Consider the following 15484-nt stretch of genomic DNA (forward strand, 5'->3'; position numbering starts at 1 on the left):
TGGCCGTTCAGTCTTTGTTCTTGGTTTTCAGTTTCTCTCCATACAGAGATGTTCACATTATTGACCAACAGAGGGCAGCATTGACACAAAAGTTGCACATTTACATTAATGAGTCCAGAGAAAATGATTGTGAACATTTCAGATTTTTGTCACATCACCGTCTCTCTCCCAGTGCGTGGGAAACATGTTTTTTCTTTTGCTTCATTTGACCTACTCGTCCATCCATTGTCCTCTAACGGAGGTGGTTCTTGCTGAGTGGAGAGTTTTCTGTTCACCCAGAGTCGAGTGATTCACTTCACTTAGCAATTCAACATGCTTTTTAAACACAGGGGCTTCTCGTTGACTCAGCAAGTCATAGTCACATGCTCATATTGTCGCTCTCAGCAGCTTGAAATGCACCATAAACACTCCTAACTTAAATAAAGATTGTGCATGAAGACTATCTTAGTTGCTGCAAATGATAACTGCCCATCAACAAATCCCGTCATCCAGTGATGAATATTTATGCAAAGGGTGTGTGACAGTCGGGATGGGAAATCATCCTGAGCAAGGAGACTACTGGACCTGCCTTTATGATAGCAATTTTGAGAAATTAGCTTACTCATATTTTTGCTGAGGGTGAGGTGGCACTCGAAGGCTCAAAGTTGTTTGATAGATTTCACTATTAAAGTGAAACTCTCACCAAAAAGCAACCTAGGCTTTATTTGTGAATGTGTGTGAGTCAAACCTTTGTGTAAAAGCATAATAACCACAGAGTGCAGGGGCACTCTTACACTAGCATCAAAATCGCAAAAAAGTGTCAATCCCCGAGTGCGACTTCACAGGAAGGAGAGTAATGGTGGACCGCTCCTCAAGCCTTCCTGTGAGGACGCACTCGGGGATCGACACTTTATGTCTGCCATGACGGCGGCGCGGCGAAGATACAGCTGCCAGCGTGAGTTGTTAAAAAACTTTATTTTTATTAAACTCTGTGTACGCAAACAATGTTCTCAGTGCTTGTGTTCATGTGTAGAGACCCTGGTGATAGTACGAGCAAAGTTTCATGTTGTGTCGAGACTTCTTTGTGTTTTAAACATAGCGATTTTGAAGCAAGCGTAGAAGTGCCCCCTGCACTCCTTTGAAAATGAGCTTGCCTGAAAACGAAACTATGATAAATCTTAAAAGTGCCTCTTTCATGGTAATTATGCTTTTACATGAAGGTTTGACTCATGTACATTCACAAATAAAGCCTAGGTTGCTTTTTGAGTTTCACTTTAATTGTGACCAGCTGCTGGTTATCTTAGCTGAGCAGACAGGAAATAGGGAAACTATGTCAGACTCAGATGTGACAATACACTGATCAGCTCCTCTGAATACATAACCTTTACAAAAACGGAGGTGAAAAAAAAAACAATTCACGTTTTCATTGGTTCGTTAGTAAGAAGCGTGTAACCCGATTGTAAAAGAGTTGATTGTCATCTGGACATAATGCCACACTTCACTTTTTTCCCAGATTAACCTGACAAGATATATTTTGTTAATTGGTGAGCTTTAGAGGCCCTGGTACTGTAGGTCATTGACCTACATTTGGACAGGGCCAGGCTAGTTGTATTGCTAAGCTAGAGTAAAACCACTTCCCAGCTGCAGTCTAAGAGGCCGATCACTCACAGTGTTCCCATGAGCAAGCTTAACTTTAAACTTTGTGCGTGACTTTTCATTTTTCGTCAATGTAAATATGTTTAATCATTGTCAGTCTCGGTGCAGGAAAACAGCTCACCTTCAGCATGTCTACAGTTAATGAGTGATGATGGGCCCTTAACCTGAATGTGTAACTGTGCTATAGATAATAACATGGATTGTACAGGCGGACACATGAAGTGCTGTAGCAGCGCTGTCATTTAGGATGACTTTGAGCATAAGAGGAAAAACTACCGTGTTTAAAGTATGATAATTATGTTAGCAAATGATAGTCGTGAGTGTGTTACCTCATGGAATAATGGTTGGTTGTGTTGAGCCTGACACAGCAGCACAGTGTCGACTGTTAAAGCATCTCAGGTTGCTTAATCATCATTTCTGGAACATTGAAAGTTAATCTGGAGAAATTTTTATTTAGAATTTATTTCAATTATTGAAGATGTAGCTGACTTTGAACAAGTGGTGGCATCCTTTTACATTTTAATTCATAAATGTAGCCTTAGCTGCTTTGTGAGAAAAGGTCCATGTTACACTTTTGCATATTTTGTAAGTTTTACTGAAGGGTCGGACCACTGTCAGGACCCACACACTCCAAAGCAACTTCAAAAATCGTTCTCCATAAAAGAAAAACAATTGGCTAAAAGATGCCAAAACACTGTGAAGATGAGATCTACAGAATTACTCATTTCCCATATTTAATTTGATCCATTGCTAATATGAAATTATTGATGTGTGCAGCTGTTCTATTGCTTCCCTTGGCAAAATAATATGGTAAAATAACATTTGTCGTTAACAGATTCCAACATTACAACATCTGTAACCAGTGGCAATAACACAGACACAGACACATGCACTTCACTAAAAACTCGTCAGTTTAATTCAAGTATTCAAACAGTAAGGCAGTGTTTGTATACAAGTGTTGAATGTCAACACTACGTCAGAAATGAAAGTCGAACAGACTCATGTAATCACTATCATGATTTGCATTAAATGAATACATGGAAAAAATGTGTTTGACAAAATAAGTGTATGAAAAATACACAATGACGATTTTCTTAATTGACAAACAAGAAAGACTACATCATATTACAAAATCGGTTCATCCACATGATCTGAACTTGTTTGCAGGAAAGTAGAAACACATCCTGTTTAAATTACTTTCAAGAAAATATCTGAAGAGGTTTGAAGAGCTAACAGAGACAAAGTTGCAAGTCATAAAAACATTTCTTCTAACAAACGAGTGGCAGTGAAGCATTTTGACAAAATACGTGGCATCACCTGCTGCCGTCAGGGTATTCAGTAAAAATATCAATTTCAGAAGCACCATACAACGATTATCTTTCATCCGGCACCCGAGAGGAGACCTCAGATGTGTGTCAATACATCTACTTTTTTTCAAGAACAGATCATACTGTTCTGGCTGGGTGATCAAGAGTACAAGTACATTGTAATGAGCCCTGGTTTGAAGGCAATGCCCTCTCTGTGTGCGAGTCCTCGTGAGTCATGTAAAACTTCTGATCCCTCCACAAACAAGCGCTTCTTCTTATGGTCAGGAAGAGATTAACTGGCCTTTTCAGAAATTATTTTGAGGTCCAGGGTAATAGCTGGCTACCCAGGAAATCATGCTGACCGTGGCTGAATCTCTGTGGTTGAACTCTGGACTCTTGGATTAGGGCCATCATGGACTTTGGCCAAAGGCTTGAAGTGATATAAAAGTTTAAAACGGCTTTGCGGTGACACAATTGTGTCATTTGAAAAAAAACAAGACATTTATCACCAACTGAATAGAAGCTCATCCTGGGCAAAAAAAAACCACGTGAGAACTAACATTCTTACAAATCAACTGTAATCGATTAATCACTAAACAAGTGAGAACATACATATTAGATGTAGGTCACAGTGTTCGCTGTGTTTACATTTATGAGACCTCATTCTTGATATCAATATCTTGATATTAATGCTATGGCTCATGGGGAGTCCCTTAATGGTCTACAGACACTCACACACACTTTGGTCTGTGAGTCCCAGCATTCAGGTTGAATGATTGATTGAAAATGTGTTCAGGTGCATAATGCAACCAACTTAAAACAAAAAAAATAATAAAATAAAAAAAATTATATCTTTGTTTCTTTATTTGCATCTTAATCTGAAACAGCACTGCTGCAGCATGAAATTTGTAAAAGTTTGGCTTCATTTTATTGTCATGGCAGAATTTGCTGATCAGTGAATATATTGGCTGACTTGGTGTTCTTCCTTTTCGTCAAAGATCATTTTCACGTATTTTCAACTTGATTCCTGTTATTTTCTCCTTCATCCTCCTTGGTTTTGTCTTTTTCTTTACATTTCTTCTTGTCTGGTCAGTTGCCTCACTGTGGTAAGTCCACATTACATTAGACTAGCTACTTTTCTTATTATTTTAAATCATCTTACTGTTGCCTATGTTGCTGCGCTGTTAGTTCAGCTCTGAGCCTAGCCTAGCAAACTAGCTTAGCCTTTAGTCATCCACAGCTAATGCAACATCGATAACTGTGTTACAACAGTTTGCGTTGACTGTTTTGCCTGTGCAGATGTGGCATCTCTTCTGGAGAAACAAGTCAGTAAGGTAAAACAGCTCATGTCTGCTAACGTTATGAGGACTCTTGAAAGCTTAAGCCACAGACTTGATGGCAAGCCTGCTACTGATAGCATTAGCAAGTGTATTTATTTTCAGCTGCCAACTAACTGGTAGTGCTCCTAACTTCCTAACTTGCTGTTTCTGACTCTCACCTGCTCCACTGGTTGTCCCGTTGCCCCGCGTGCCCCCTCTACCCCTGGTGTGCAAGCTCAAACAATGTACGCTAGCATTAGCAAAATCGTAATCCATGTTGGCACCAATGATGTCAAAAAATGACTCAGTCAGAGATCACAAAAGAGAGCCCAGCCAAAAGTCTGAGTGTGCCAGAAAGAAAAATGTTCTGCCCACCTTATTGTTTTCTTGCTGATCGTAAAGAAACCCTGATATTGAAAGGCACCTTGAGCAGTAATAAACAGTGACCACATTTCATGACATTTTCATCAGTGAAATGGCATTTTATTTCTTGAAAAACGACTTTAAAGAATGCTCATTGGGCAGGTCGGATCTTATTTTTGTTGCATGGTTTTTAAGTGTACTAATAAGGGTATTGGATCCTCATGGTAACCCTGGGTTTTCTTGGACATTGTTTCCTAAAAGGCAACCTCAACGCTGCCTACTACGGCATTGTTAAAGATGGCAACATAGCATACCTAAATCATCTCTTTGTCTCCATTCCCTCTCTTTCCTGATGCTCTACACCACAGAGTCTTCTGACCTGCTTTCTGCTGCTGCAAATGTACTGTTTGCATGAAGAACTGCAGCGTGGACTGTATGAAACAGCATGCTGCTCATTTCTTGGTCATTCTTCCCAAAGAACTGTCCCCTCTGCAGGGTATCAATGACTGAGGTGTTACAGTTGGCAAGGAGAATGCTCACCTTGATCTCATTATATTCCTTGACCAGCCCCTTAAATGTGGCCATGCCTGTTGAGTCTATGAAAGGCATGGCAGAGCAGTCTAAAACTATCGTGTGGAAATCCAGTTCTCTTTGGACGAGTGCGATAATGACCTCGCCGTTGTTTTTATCCCCATTTGCCTTGGTTTGTTTTGTGGATATGTCTTTGGCCTTCTTCTCTGCCTTTCTCCTCTTAGTCATCTCTAAGAAAGGCTCCACTCCAACAGCTTTGTAGAGGGATTTGAGAAATGAGTCCTTGTTGGCATAGTAGAGGGGAGCCTGGAAGCGGAAGACCTGAACCCGAGGTGGAGGCGTGAGGTCCTTGTACTCGTCCATGTCCTCGTAAAGATCAGTGTCATGGGCCCGCCCCAGGAGGGAGACCTGGCATCAGATGATATGAGATCATGAGCTTTCAGCTTTCAGCCTTCAAAACCTCTATCAGCATCAAATCAATTACTCACCTTAGGATTCTGGGTCTTAAAGATGATGCAGGTCATTGAAAAAACTACTCCGACCAGGAGGCCCAGCTCCACGCTGATCAAAGCTGTAGCTGACATCGCGACCAGCCACACTATAGCATCGTTTTTACTGGCACGCCATTTAGCTGGGACGTCCTTGAACTTCCTCAGAGCCCCCCGAAGGCTGACGATTATGATACAAGCAAGAACGCACTTCTGGAGATCGTAGAAGAAGGGTGCGAAGAAGAGGAGGACGAGAAGGACAACCAGGGCACTGATCAAACTTGATACCTGACGGAGGAGTGCAGAAATGAAGAGATAGATCAGCCACATTATTAAAACCACAGATGTGAGGTGAAAAACATTGATCATCTTGTCACAATGCCATGTTCTGCTAGGAAAGCTTGGGTCACCACTTGAGACACAACGCCCATCTAAACACTCTTGCAGACTAAATACACCAACTCACGGCAATGGCACTACCCGATGGCAGTGGCGCCCCAGAAGGACAAAGAGCCCTGACAAACCACTAAAACTTTTCAGAAATGGCTTGAAGAAAACAACAAAGAACCCAGGGCATTAACTGAGCTTCCAAGTTCTCCAGATCCAAATCTGATGTTTAGTGTTAAGTGAACATCTTCCTCAATGTTAACATGAACAGGATATAAACAGCATTGGTCTACACCATTTCATATGTTTCCACATGTTTCATCCTTGTTAAGAAAATAAAGGTAGTGAGAACATTTTTAAATGTGAACCTATTACCTCCCATAAAGCATGTTTTCCACCTGAATACACAAAGCAAAGAAAATGTTTGGACCAATTATTAGATAAACAGTTTTGACCATTTTCAGAAGTGTGAAATTCACCTGTGTCTGGCAGCCTGTTGAGTCCTTCACCATGGTTTTTGCCAGTGCTGCGCTGGTGGTGAAACAGTGGAAGAAGGAAGGGACGATGTTGCACAAGCTAATGGCCAGCATCTCCTGGTTAGGACGAACCGTGTAGCCGTTTTTCTTGGCAAACATCTCGGACAGCGACACTGTGAAAGCAAAACTGCAAGACAAAATGAGAGTTTGTTTAGTTCCTTTTAGACCTGATGTAAATAAACATTCAGAGTGGTCATATTCAATTGTTCATCATCCAAGAACCATTCAACAAAAGCTTAAGTAAAATAGCATTTTTTTTGTTCCTGTTCTTTTACTATTTAGGGAAAGATAACAGTATTTCTGCATTCATAAGTGTTGTTACATTAGGACTTAAGTATTGTCTAGCAATGGCATACATAATCCATTTGAAGATGTATTAAAAAGCTATTAAATGAGTGCTTCCCATCATTCCCGGTTACTTTCCTTTTTCTAGAGCTGAAACAGTACAGAAGGAAATGTCCATAGTTGTTTGTTTCTTGGGGTGAAAGTGCAATGAGATCTCAATCTAGGCAATTGGGAACATATTATTGCCTGACAGTAATCAAGCTACTAAACTACATCTGTAACTGTCCAGATAAGAGACACACATCGGTGCCAAGCAAACATGTTGTTAAATTTGTTGTACATTACCTTATGACTGCCAGAGGAATGGCATCCAGTGCCACCCGCTGCATAAGACCAAAGCTGGGCACCTGGGGAGGAATGAACCCTGTGGGGATGTGACCGGAAACACTGGAGCTGTAACGACTGTTCAGCTCCCCAAAATGGCTGGCCAGTGTAGCTCCTGCAACTACTATCAGCTCAGTCGGCAGAGGGATCTTCAGACGATCCTTGTAGCGCTCCTGGATTTCTTTCCCTGCCACTAAAATGAAGATTCAGTGTTATTCTATGATAAAGCAAATTACAAATCTGAATTTGAATCTAATAGGAAGGATACAACATCAAGGTCTTACCTAATATAGAGATACAGATGGCACTAGTGATGAGGTCACACAGGTTGGTTCTATGAATGTTGGCAAAGATGTTAATCCAGGTGATGACAACTGTGCCATAGCCCTGGTGACGGGGAATCTTTAGACCCAACAGGTATTTAGCCTGCACGGTCAGGATGGTGAAAGAGGCTCCAGTAGCAAAACCATCCAGCATAGGAGACGAAAGGTAAACAGAGACGAAACCTAGCCGAAACACAGCCATCAAGAGCTGGTGGGGAGATTAAGATGTGGAGCAGGAAGGAAGAGGACGGTTAGAAACAAATGAAATAATAGTTAGAAACAAAATATCAACAATGAGCAGATAGATTGACCACTATATAGGTATGTATATTATAGCCAATATAATTCAAGGAAACACATTTTTGGTTCAATCAATAGAGTAACATCTCCAGCACTGTGTATTATGTCACCCATATACATTTGTACATACACGTGGATTGTTCTGTGTGCACTAGATACAAACAAAATGAGAACCAACACTTAAAAACATGGCTCTTCAGAAAACTCTTTAAAAACTGCAGAGGTTGCCTTTAATTCAGATATAGAGTCTCATGCATTAGCACTTTGTTTCTTTACCTGATAGATGCCAGCCAGGAATGTAAGAGCAGTAGCGATGCTGATGGCGTAGCACTCCTTCTCGCACTGCAGACCCATTAGCTCCACGCTGTGAGGTTTACCAGTTGTGAGGTTAGTGCCCAGGGTGGCATTAAACACATCCGGGACAGAGGCTTTGGAGTCCTCATTGAGATCAAAGCCTGCCAGGTATAGCTCCTTATCCACCACCTGCAGGCAAGGAGAAACCGCCAGCAACAACTGATCAATGATCTTACTTGACCTGTTTTCCAGGGACCAGTATTAACAGGAATAGAATTTTAAAAAAAAATCCCTCCAACATGTCATTAATGACCCAAATTGTATGATCGTTGCTTGCTACTTGTGATCCATTACCTGTCCGACCATGAGGCTCATGAGGCTGAAGATCCCCACGCTGACATGTCTGGACGTCCCCATGAGGAAGTAGATGATGTTGGCGTAAAACGAGGTGTATAAACCATAGATGGGCTCCACTCCTGCCAGCAAGCAGTAGGCAATGGCCTGCGGCACCAAGATGATACCAACGATCATGCCGGACATGAGATCGCCCCAGACGTACTCTCTGAGCTTGTATTTTGGAAGCCAGCGCACCACGGGGAAGAACCCGGTAAGGGTGGATCGCACTCTGGGCACGGAGCATGTCGCGCTCTGCTTCAGCTTGGATTTGAGGACTGACACTGTGGGCTCTCGCTGGCGAACCCGTCGTTCCAGGAGAGGCGGCAGGGCTGGTCCAGTGTCTGTGGTCTTGGTGGCTTCCTCCATGGTCTTAGGGGGGAAGAGGAGGCAGCAAGGTGAGAGGAAGAGGGAGGGGATGTAGATAATGTGGTCAGCTTCGCTCCTGGGAGATCATCATTAAGGGAAATAGGAGAGGGAGAGAACAGACAGGGAAAAAGAAACAGTCAACATCAGTGGAGATGCCTTCAGTCAGGAGATAAGATATTGTATCTTCCTGTATACACTAAGCATGATTGCCATGCTGCGTCTGAATTCTGGGGAGTTCAGACATTTACTGTACTTTGTAGCAACACTGCTGCCATTTCTGTCGTATTCTAGATCTGCACTGAGGAAATCACACCCAATCACCTGGCTCTGACCCCAAACACAAGGGATCATAGCGTGAGTGAGACACTGACTTTAACAAGTGAAAGTGGAGCAGAATAACATTACATCTTGGCTGAGAGCCTCTGAGAGCCTTGCAGAATCAGTGAGTCACCTCTACAGACTTTTGTGTGATGGCATCTTTTTATTGCTTTGTTGCATTTATTTTCTTTATTTTTATTCATTTTCTTTAATGTGATAGTCTTTTTTATTGCTTTTATTATTATTATTTCATTTCCACAAATCAAACTGTAGACAACTGTTCTCTTAACCTTCAATGAATAGTTATGATTCTAGATCACCTGACCTACTTGTTAAACATGTCACTATACTGATACCAGTGCAGCAGTCCTTGGTGGTTATCTTTACCCTTATGGTGTTGTGGTCTGATATGCGGGTTGAGGTTGAGTAAGGACAGGGTTATTATAAACGTATTGCCATGCATGATGGGAGGATTACGGAAATGTCCGTATAAGGACAGCACTAAAGGTCATGACCCCTGTCACCAATGGAATCAGTCTTGGTGCTGCTTTTGGAGACTATAAATCTCTAAAAGAGGAAAATGATGCAAACATTGTGACATTTATTTGTTTTGAATAGCAGCTTAGCTCTAAACAGTCATCGGTAAGTCAAGAGGCTAGGCCAAATGACGACGTATGTGAGGCCCTAACTTAGCGCCACAGTGAGGCTGATCTCAGCAACTATTCAAATGTATCCAGGTTTCCAAGATGATAAGTATTAATGATTTTGGTGATCCCCTGACTTTCCCCCTCGAACCACCATTAGGGTAACACTTGTAGTTTTTGTCTTAAAAATGCCAGGAAATTAGTGAAACTCGTGCCCCCGTCAGGTTGAATTAAATTTTAAGGCAGTATTGTATCCTACAGTTGTCACGTGATGGTCTAAATTATTTTTTAGCCGGTTGGGCTTTTTAACCTATAACTGTCTCTATAAATGAAAGACGCAGATCAACACATCCATGACACTTGTGACTGAAGCTTGTGATTGGCGGGTCGCAGAGGGCCTCTCTCATAAGATCAAATTATTTTCAGTAGCAGCTGGTCTCAGCTGAGATAACCATGTCACAGATATCATAAAACACTATAAATGACGTGTTATCAGCCTCTGCCATCATAGCAACTCTGGTATGTGCTGTGATTTAGACTTCCTGTGGCAGCGCCAGCAGCTCTCATGGACTGATATGATGGGGGGATAAAGAATGAGGAGTACTTTGAGTAATTATTATGTCTACATACAGCAGATTTGTTATTTTGCAGTTATTTTACACATACTGAAGTTTAATGTATCTTTTTTTTTCAATTTGATGATTTTTCCACTCCCTTCAGGACAGTAATCGTTACTTAATGTGCATGGGAATGACCCTTTAAATCGATGCAACCTTAGTTTTTTGCTACATAGAAAGGCACAGGAGATAAATAATGAGCATAAGCTTTGAGGTACAACACACAGAGACCGAAAACTTAAGAGCTACCCCGCATTTGTGTTTAACACTCCTGCCAACAGATAAAAACCATCCACCGAAACAAGGTTTTCTTTCACTGAGAGAAACACACACACCTGATTAACTGCTAGACATGAGGGGAGTCACACTGAGGACCTTCTTGAATGAAAGGGTTTAATTTACCTTAGTGTCAGTGCTGAAAACAATTGATTAAAGCCGCCCGTCAACCATTTCTAATCAATGTGCTCGGCCTTTAATCATGTGATATAAAAGCACCTCAGCACTGCTTAGAAATGACCTGAAAGCGTCCTCTGAGGGTGGGAAGCACGCTATTCATGTGTAGCTGAAATCTTTTCCAGTCAATCATGTTAAAGGAGCGAAAATAAAAGCGTGACTTCACAGATGAAACATCACCGTGTGACAGGAAGCTGATATTCGTCATGTAAGGTCTTCGGTAGCAAAGAAACAATATCGTCCATATTCAGTCTACTGCAGTTAATTAACCCAGAAGGTAATTTTTCCTTCTTTTATCTTGCATGTGCAGATTTAAAGAGAAATCAAGTGTGATTGTGTCGGCCAAAAGTACCAAAATATGTCCAACCTTTAAAAACCTGATTCCTAATCTGGTGACAAATATTGCGACTTTTGAAAAAAAAAACCCTTAGGGACTACACACTGAACAACATTTTTCTGACTTGAAGACAGAACAGGTGGTTTTAAAAAGATGCAAATGACACATTCATGTTGAACTTGTAAAGCCAGGAGTCAAGAGATTATTTTCAATATTTGACATTAAAGTCACATCACATCGTTTTGGGGAAGACATTTTAATCAGAAGTGACAGATCTTCAGTGATTTATTTTCTGCCTAAACAAACTAAATAAACCGTCTTAGTTTTCATGACTGAATGATTTGTTCATATGTGTCAGACCCTGCCACCTTCTAGCTTGAAATGATGTTCAGGGGACCTTATTTCCCTTTGAGAACACTTATTTATTCAGTTATGGAAAAAAAAATATATTTCTGAGTTTGTATTTTTACCCCATTAATATTCAAAATATCTAAATCCTGAGTTTTGAATTTCTTCTAGTGCCCTGTTGAGGAAAATCATAAAGGGCTGGAACCAGTAATTGCTATGACAATTATCTACTCAAGTGACACAGATGTCAGACAGTTCGTATTGAAAAATGACTCAAGTGAAAATACAAAACTTAATTCATTAAAGACTATTTCTGAAAAACAGTTACTTAGCTTCATATCTGTGTTTCATGTGTTTCATATGTACTGACCAACATGTCTCCAGCTCAGTAACGCTCTCCACACTGAAATCCAAGTCAAACTGATCCAAACTACAGCAGAACTGTACGATACCCTGCCATTCTCACCTGTCCAGATGTGGTTATTATAGAATACTTCCTGCCTGAACGACAGTTAATGATTGTGAATTCACTCAAAACGGTGCATCACAAATCCCAACCTGACTGCCTCCAGTTACAGTATAACTACACTGAATGCATCAGTGTTCTCTTCGACATTTAAATCCAAATGGTAAGAACACACAGTTCCGTTCAGTGAAGTGTCTCAACAAACTCACCTGCAGAGTCAGAGCCGCAGGGACAAACAGGACCACAAGTGTCTGATGTGTCGTATGTTGATCAGCTCAGCCTTAACTTCTTCCTCTCTCTCCCTCTCCCTTTCACCCTCTTAACGTCCCGCCCTCTCTCTGTCTCTGATGTCATCTGAGCAGTCAGACCGCAGGAGATCTGAGTGATCTCTGCTGGATAAATAGGAAGATAAGAGCAGCCCTTTGCTCACCCCTCACACTGGTTCTTATTGGCTCGATCAGCAGGCGTGGGTGGGCCATGGCACCGTTGACTTAAAAACTGACAGGCATTTGTGTGTGTGTGTGTGTGTGTGCTTACTACTTATTACTGACACTGTGGAAACTTCCTTTTGGACACAAAATGCCAGTCCAGTTGTGGTAAATCATTACATTTTAGGGTGAAGATTTGGTTCATGGTTACTGGAAGGTTCAGTTAGATATGATGTGTATAATGTGTAAACATTTATACCTAAAAACAACTTGTTGTGTACCGACGTTGTCCAAAATCTTTCCAACGATCTGTAATTTTATTCAGCGGAACAGTGGGTTTCATTGGGTCAGCTGTCACTGCAACTGATGTGGAAACATCAGATGATGCGTCGGAGAGTGAAGGAGGAAGCTGGTCAATGCAACAGATGTACTTTGAATAAAACTTAAACATTACCTCGTCCGTTAACATCTCTACCTGAGTCATGCAGAATAGATTTTCGGCGTGGCAGTGGAGGCTGTTAAACAATGAAGACAGCATCTCCCATGATCCCACGCTACCTCACAACGTCATCAAACCAGTCTTTTGTTTTCACCGATAAATGGCACGTTAAATACCTGGATCAAGGCTTGGCATTTATCTGCCCGGCTGCCGGCTATCATGCTTGTGAAGTGAAAATGAGCATAGACTCGTATGTCAGCTTGTCACACTGTTTAAATACATCTTGCGGAATGAGTGGATTACATAGTAAACATGAGATAAGCCGCAGCTGAACAAGTGCTGCTGTTATCTGTGTGACCTGCAACAGACACAACCTGTATCTGTCTTAAACACTCACATCAGGGACGGGATAAGTGCTGTGTGCTTATCAAAAGTGGAACTAACAGGTAAAACATGTCTATCTAGAGTAAATAGATTGTTTCTCATTTATTATAAAAGCATCTAACGATGAAATCAATGCTTATAAACAGGCGTTAGTGATGCACCTAATTTTGAGATATAGAGGGTATATGGTGTGCTTAAAAAAAGTTATAGTTGGCAGAACATTTACTTTACATATTACATTTCTGACCAGCCTTTTCCATTGTGATTTTTGTCTTTTCCAGAGAACCGCATGTTTCCATTTATATCATCATGGTGTAAAATCTCCTGGCACAGACTTGTGACTGGACTTGTGACTTGTGACTCTTCAGAGGGTAAGTGAACATCTCATTTCTACATGTGGCTATTTGGTTCAGATGGTTTTAAGTAACAGTAATAAAAGAATATATGATGTTAAATGTGGATCATCTTTGGGACTCACTGCAAGTGGGGGAAACTGACAAAACAAGGAAAACAACTGACAACAAGCTGCAGCACTTGGTGGTGAAACCCATTTTACAGGAGGGATAGGTATAAACACTGGTACAGTCTGTCACTCACTTACAGTCTGGGCAAGGAAGCTGCTGGACTTCAGCGGCCTCAGTGGAGGCATTTTCGAGGTGTTGAGTACCTGCATGAAATAATCTTAACCATCTAATCTTTAGGATGAACTGACTACACTCAATCACCATCATCACTGAATGAATCAGAACTGCTGACAGCTCATCAGTGATGACTTTCTGGTTGAAAGCATACTGTCACGTGTAAGCCAGATAAACAATCACCACCAATACTTAACAGCTTTACCTCTGATAGGATATGTCTGTATTGAACTGGACATGGGGGGGGGGCTATTTTCTATAATTTCCAGGAAAAATGCAAGCAAGTTAATATCAATCACTGATAAGAAAGAGTTTCTGTTTTAAAGAAATCTGATTAACATTCACTGTATGAGACAAAAGTGGGTCTGTGCATGTGCGTGTGGGTGTGTCCCTGTGCATTATATGCTTGTATGAATGGCGTCATTGTCAGTGTGACGACATGGCAGTTTCTTTATGTCCATCTAAAAGAGTCAGTCACAGTTAAGCTTAGGGTCACATTAGGAACAAGCTACTGAAACATCAAGGGGGAGGGGGCTGCTATTTGGTATATGTGTGTTTTGTGTGTGTACAGTATATGTGTTTAGGTTTTTTTGACACTATCCACGCACAATGTGACAGACATTTTGCTTTGAGATGATAGAGCCAAACCAGAGTAGGATGTTAGGAGTTTCTGTGTGCCTTCTTTCCTTTTTCTGACTCCTCACTTCAAGGCAAGTAACCCCACTCAACCTCAGAGGACAACTGCACTGCCCCTTTAAATCCACCGGCAGCATCCTTCTGGCATGTCATCTTCATCACATCACGATTTCTGGACACAGCTCGAGAGACAAGTGAAACGAGGGAGGACTCACCTGGAGAGAAGGAGCAGCTTGAATGCAGACGGGAGGTAGCATGGGCCATGCCTCCCTGACTGGTGCCTCTGCCTCCACCATCAGTCTGTTTCCCTCTGTACCGCCGTCCACTCTGCTGCTCCCTGACTGCTCCTGGCTTCTTCCTGCTTCCTCCTGCAAAGCATGATGGGAGAAGCACCCCCCTGTGTTGTTGCTGTCTGCGGATTGGAGCGGAGCAGAGGGGGAGGGGAGAGAGGGACTGCTGGCAGTGGGTGACGGTTACCATGGTGACTAAGCCCCTATGTGTGCAGGGATGACATCCTCTCCTAACTCCTGCTCCACTCCTGTATTATATCAATGACAGAACAATGTATTAATTTAAATTTTTCTGAAAAATGTTTTCAGCTCATTGAATCTATTCTGCACGGTATCTGATGCAATAAAGTTATCAAATCATATCTTTTTAAAGTTATATGCTGTTCAAAGTGTGTACCTCACAGCTTATTATAAAAGCAAAAACTGTCCATCCATATTTATGTACTTTCTCTGCTATTGAGAAATCTTTACCAGGTAAATAAAGCTTAGTTAATGATGCCTTTAAAGGTGCAATATGTAAGAATTTTAGTTGAAAAACACCCAAAAGTCAACTAAAATGATCAAAAGCCTGT

General features: G+C 41.5%; 1 protein-coding gene across 2 annotated transcripts; it reads right to left on the reverse strand.

Moving 5' to 3' along the window:
- Nucleotides 1–2528: 2528 nt before the first annotated feature.
- slc26a1 (solute carrier family 26 member 1) lies at nucleotides 2529–14975 on the reverse strand. Of its 2 annotated transcripts, none has more exons than XM_037117964.1 (8): nucleotides 14838–14975; nucleotides 8507–8990; nucleotides 8135–8341; nucleotides 7520–7766; nucleotides 7197–7428; nucleotides 6510–6693; nucleotides 5644–5931; nucleotides 2529–5563 (listed from the first exon to the last, which is right to left on the reverse strand). In XM_037117964.1, the coding sequence occupies exons 2-8, from the start codon at nucleotides 8912–8914 to the stop codon at nucleotides 4982–4984; spliced, it is 2148 nt and encodes a 715-aa protein (XP_036973859.1). In that variant the 5' UTR covers nucleotides 8915–8990; nucleotides 14838–14975; the 3' UTR covers nucleotides 2529–4981. The 2 variants fall into 2 exon arrangements, with proteins under 2 accessions (XP_036973859.1, XP_036973858.1); XM_037117963.1 differs by lacking the exon at nucleotides 14838–14975 and adding an exon at nucleotides 12307–12482.
- Between the last annotated feature and the right edge of the window lie 509 nt (nucleotides 14976–15484).

This window comes from Acanthopagrus latus, chromosome 12 (assembly GCF_904848185.1).
Source record: "Acanthopagrus latus isolate v.2019 chromosome 12, fAcaLat1.1, whole genome shotgun sequence".
NCBI lineage: Eukaryota > Metazoa > Chordata > Actinopteri > Spariformes > Sparidae > Acanthopagrus > Acanthopagrus latus.

Excerpts from the sequence above, each read along its gene's own strand:
- slc26a1 (XM_037117964.1), bottom strand. The coding sequence starts at position 8,914 with ATGGAGGAAGCCACCAAGACCACAGACACTGGACCAGCCCTGCCGCCT. Across the intron at positions 6,694-7,196 it reads ATTCCTCTGGCAGTCATAAG|TTTTGCTTTCACAGTGTCGC; the intron begins GTAATGTACAAC and ends TTTGTCTTGCAG. Across the intron at positions 5,564-5,643 it reads TTAAGACCCAGAATCCTAAG|GTCTCCCTCCTGGGGCGGGC; the intron begins GTGAGTAATTGA and ends ATCTGATGCCAG.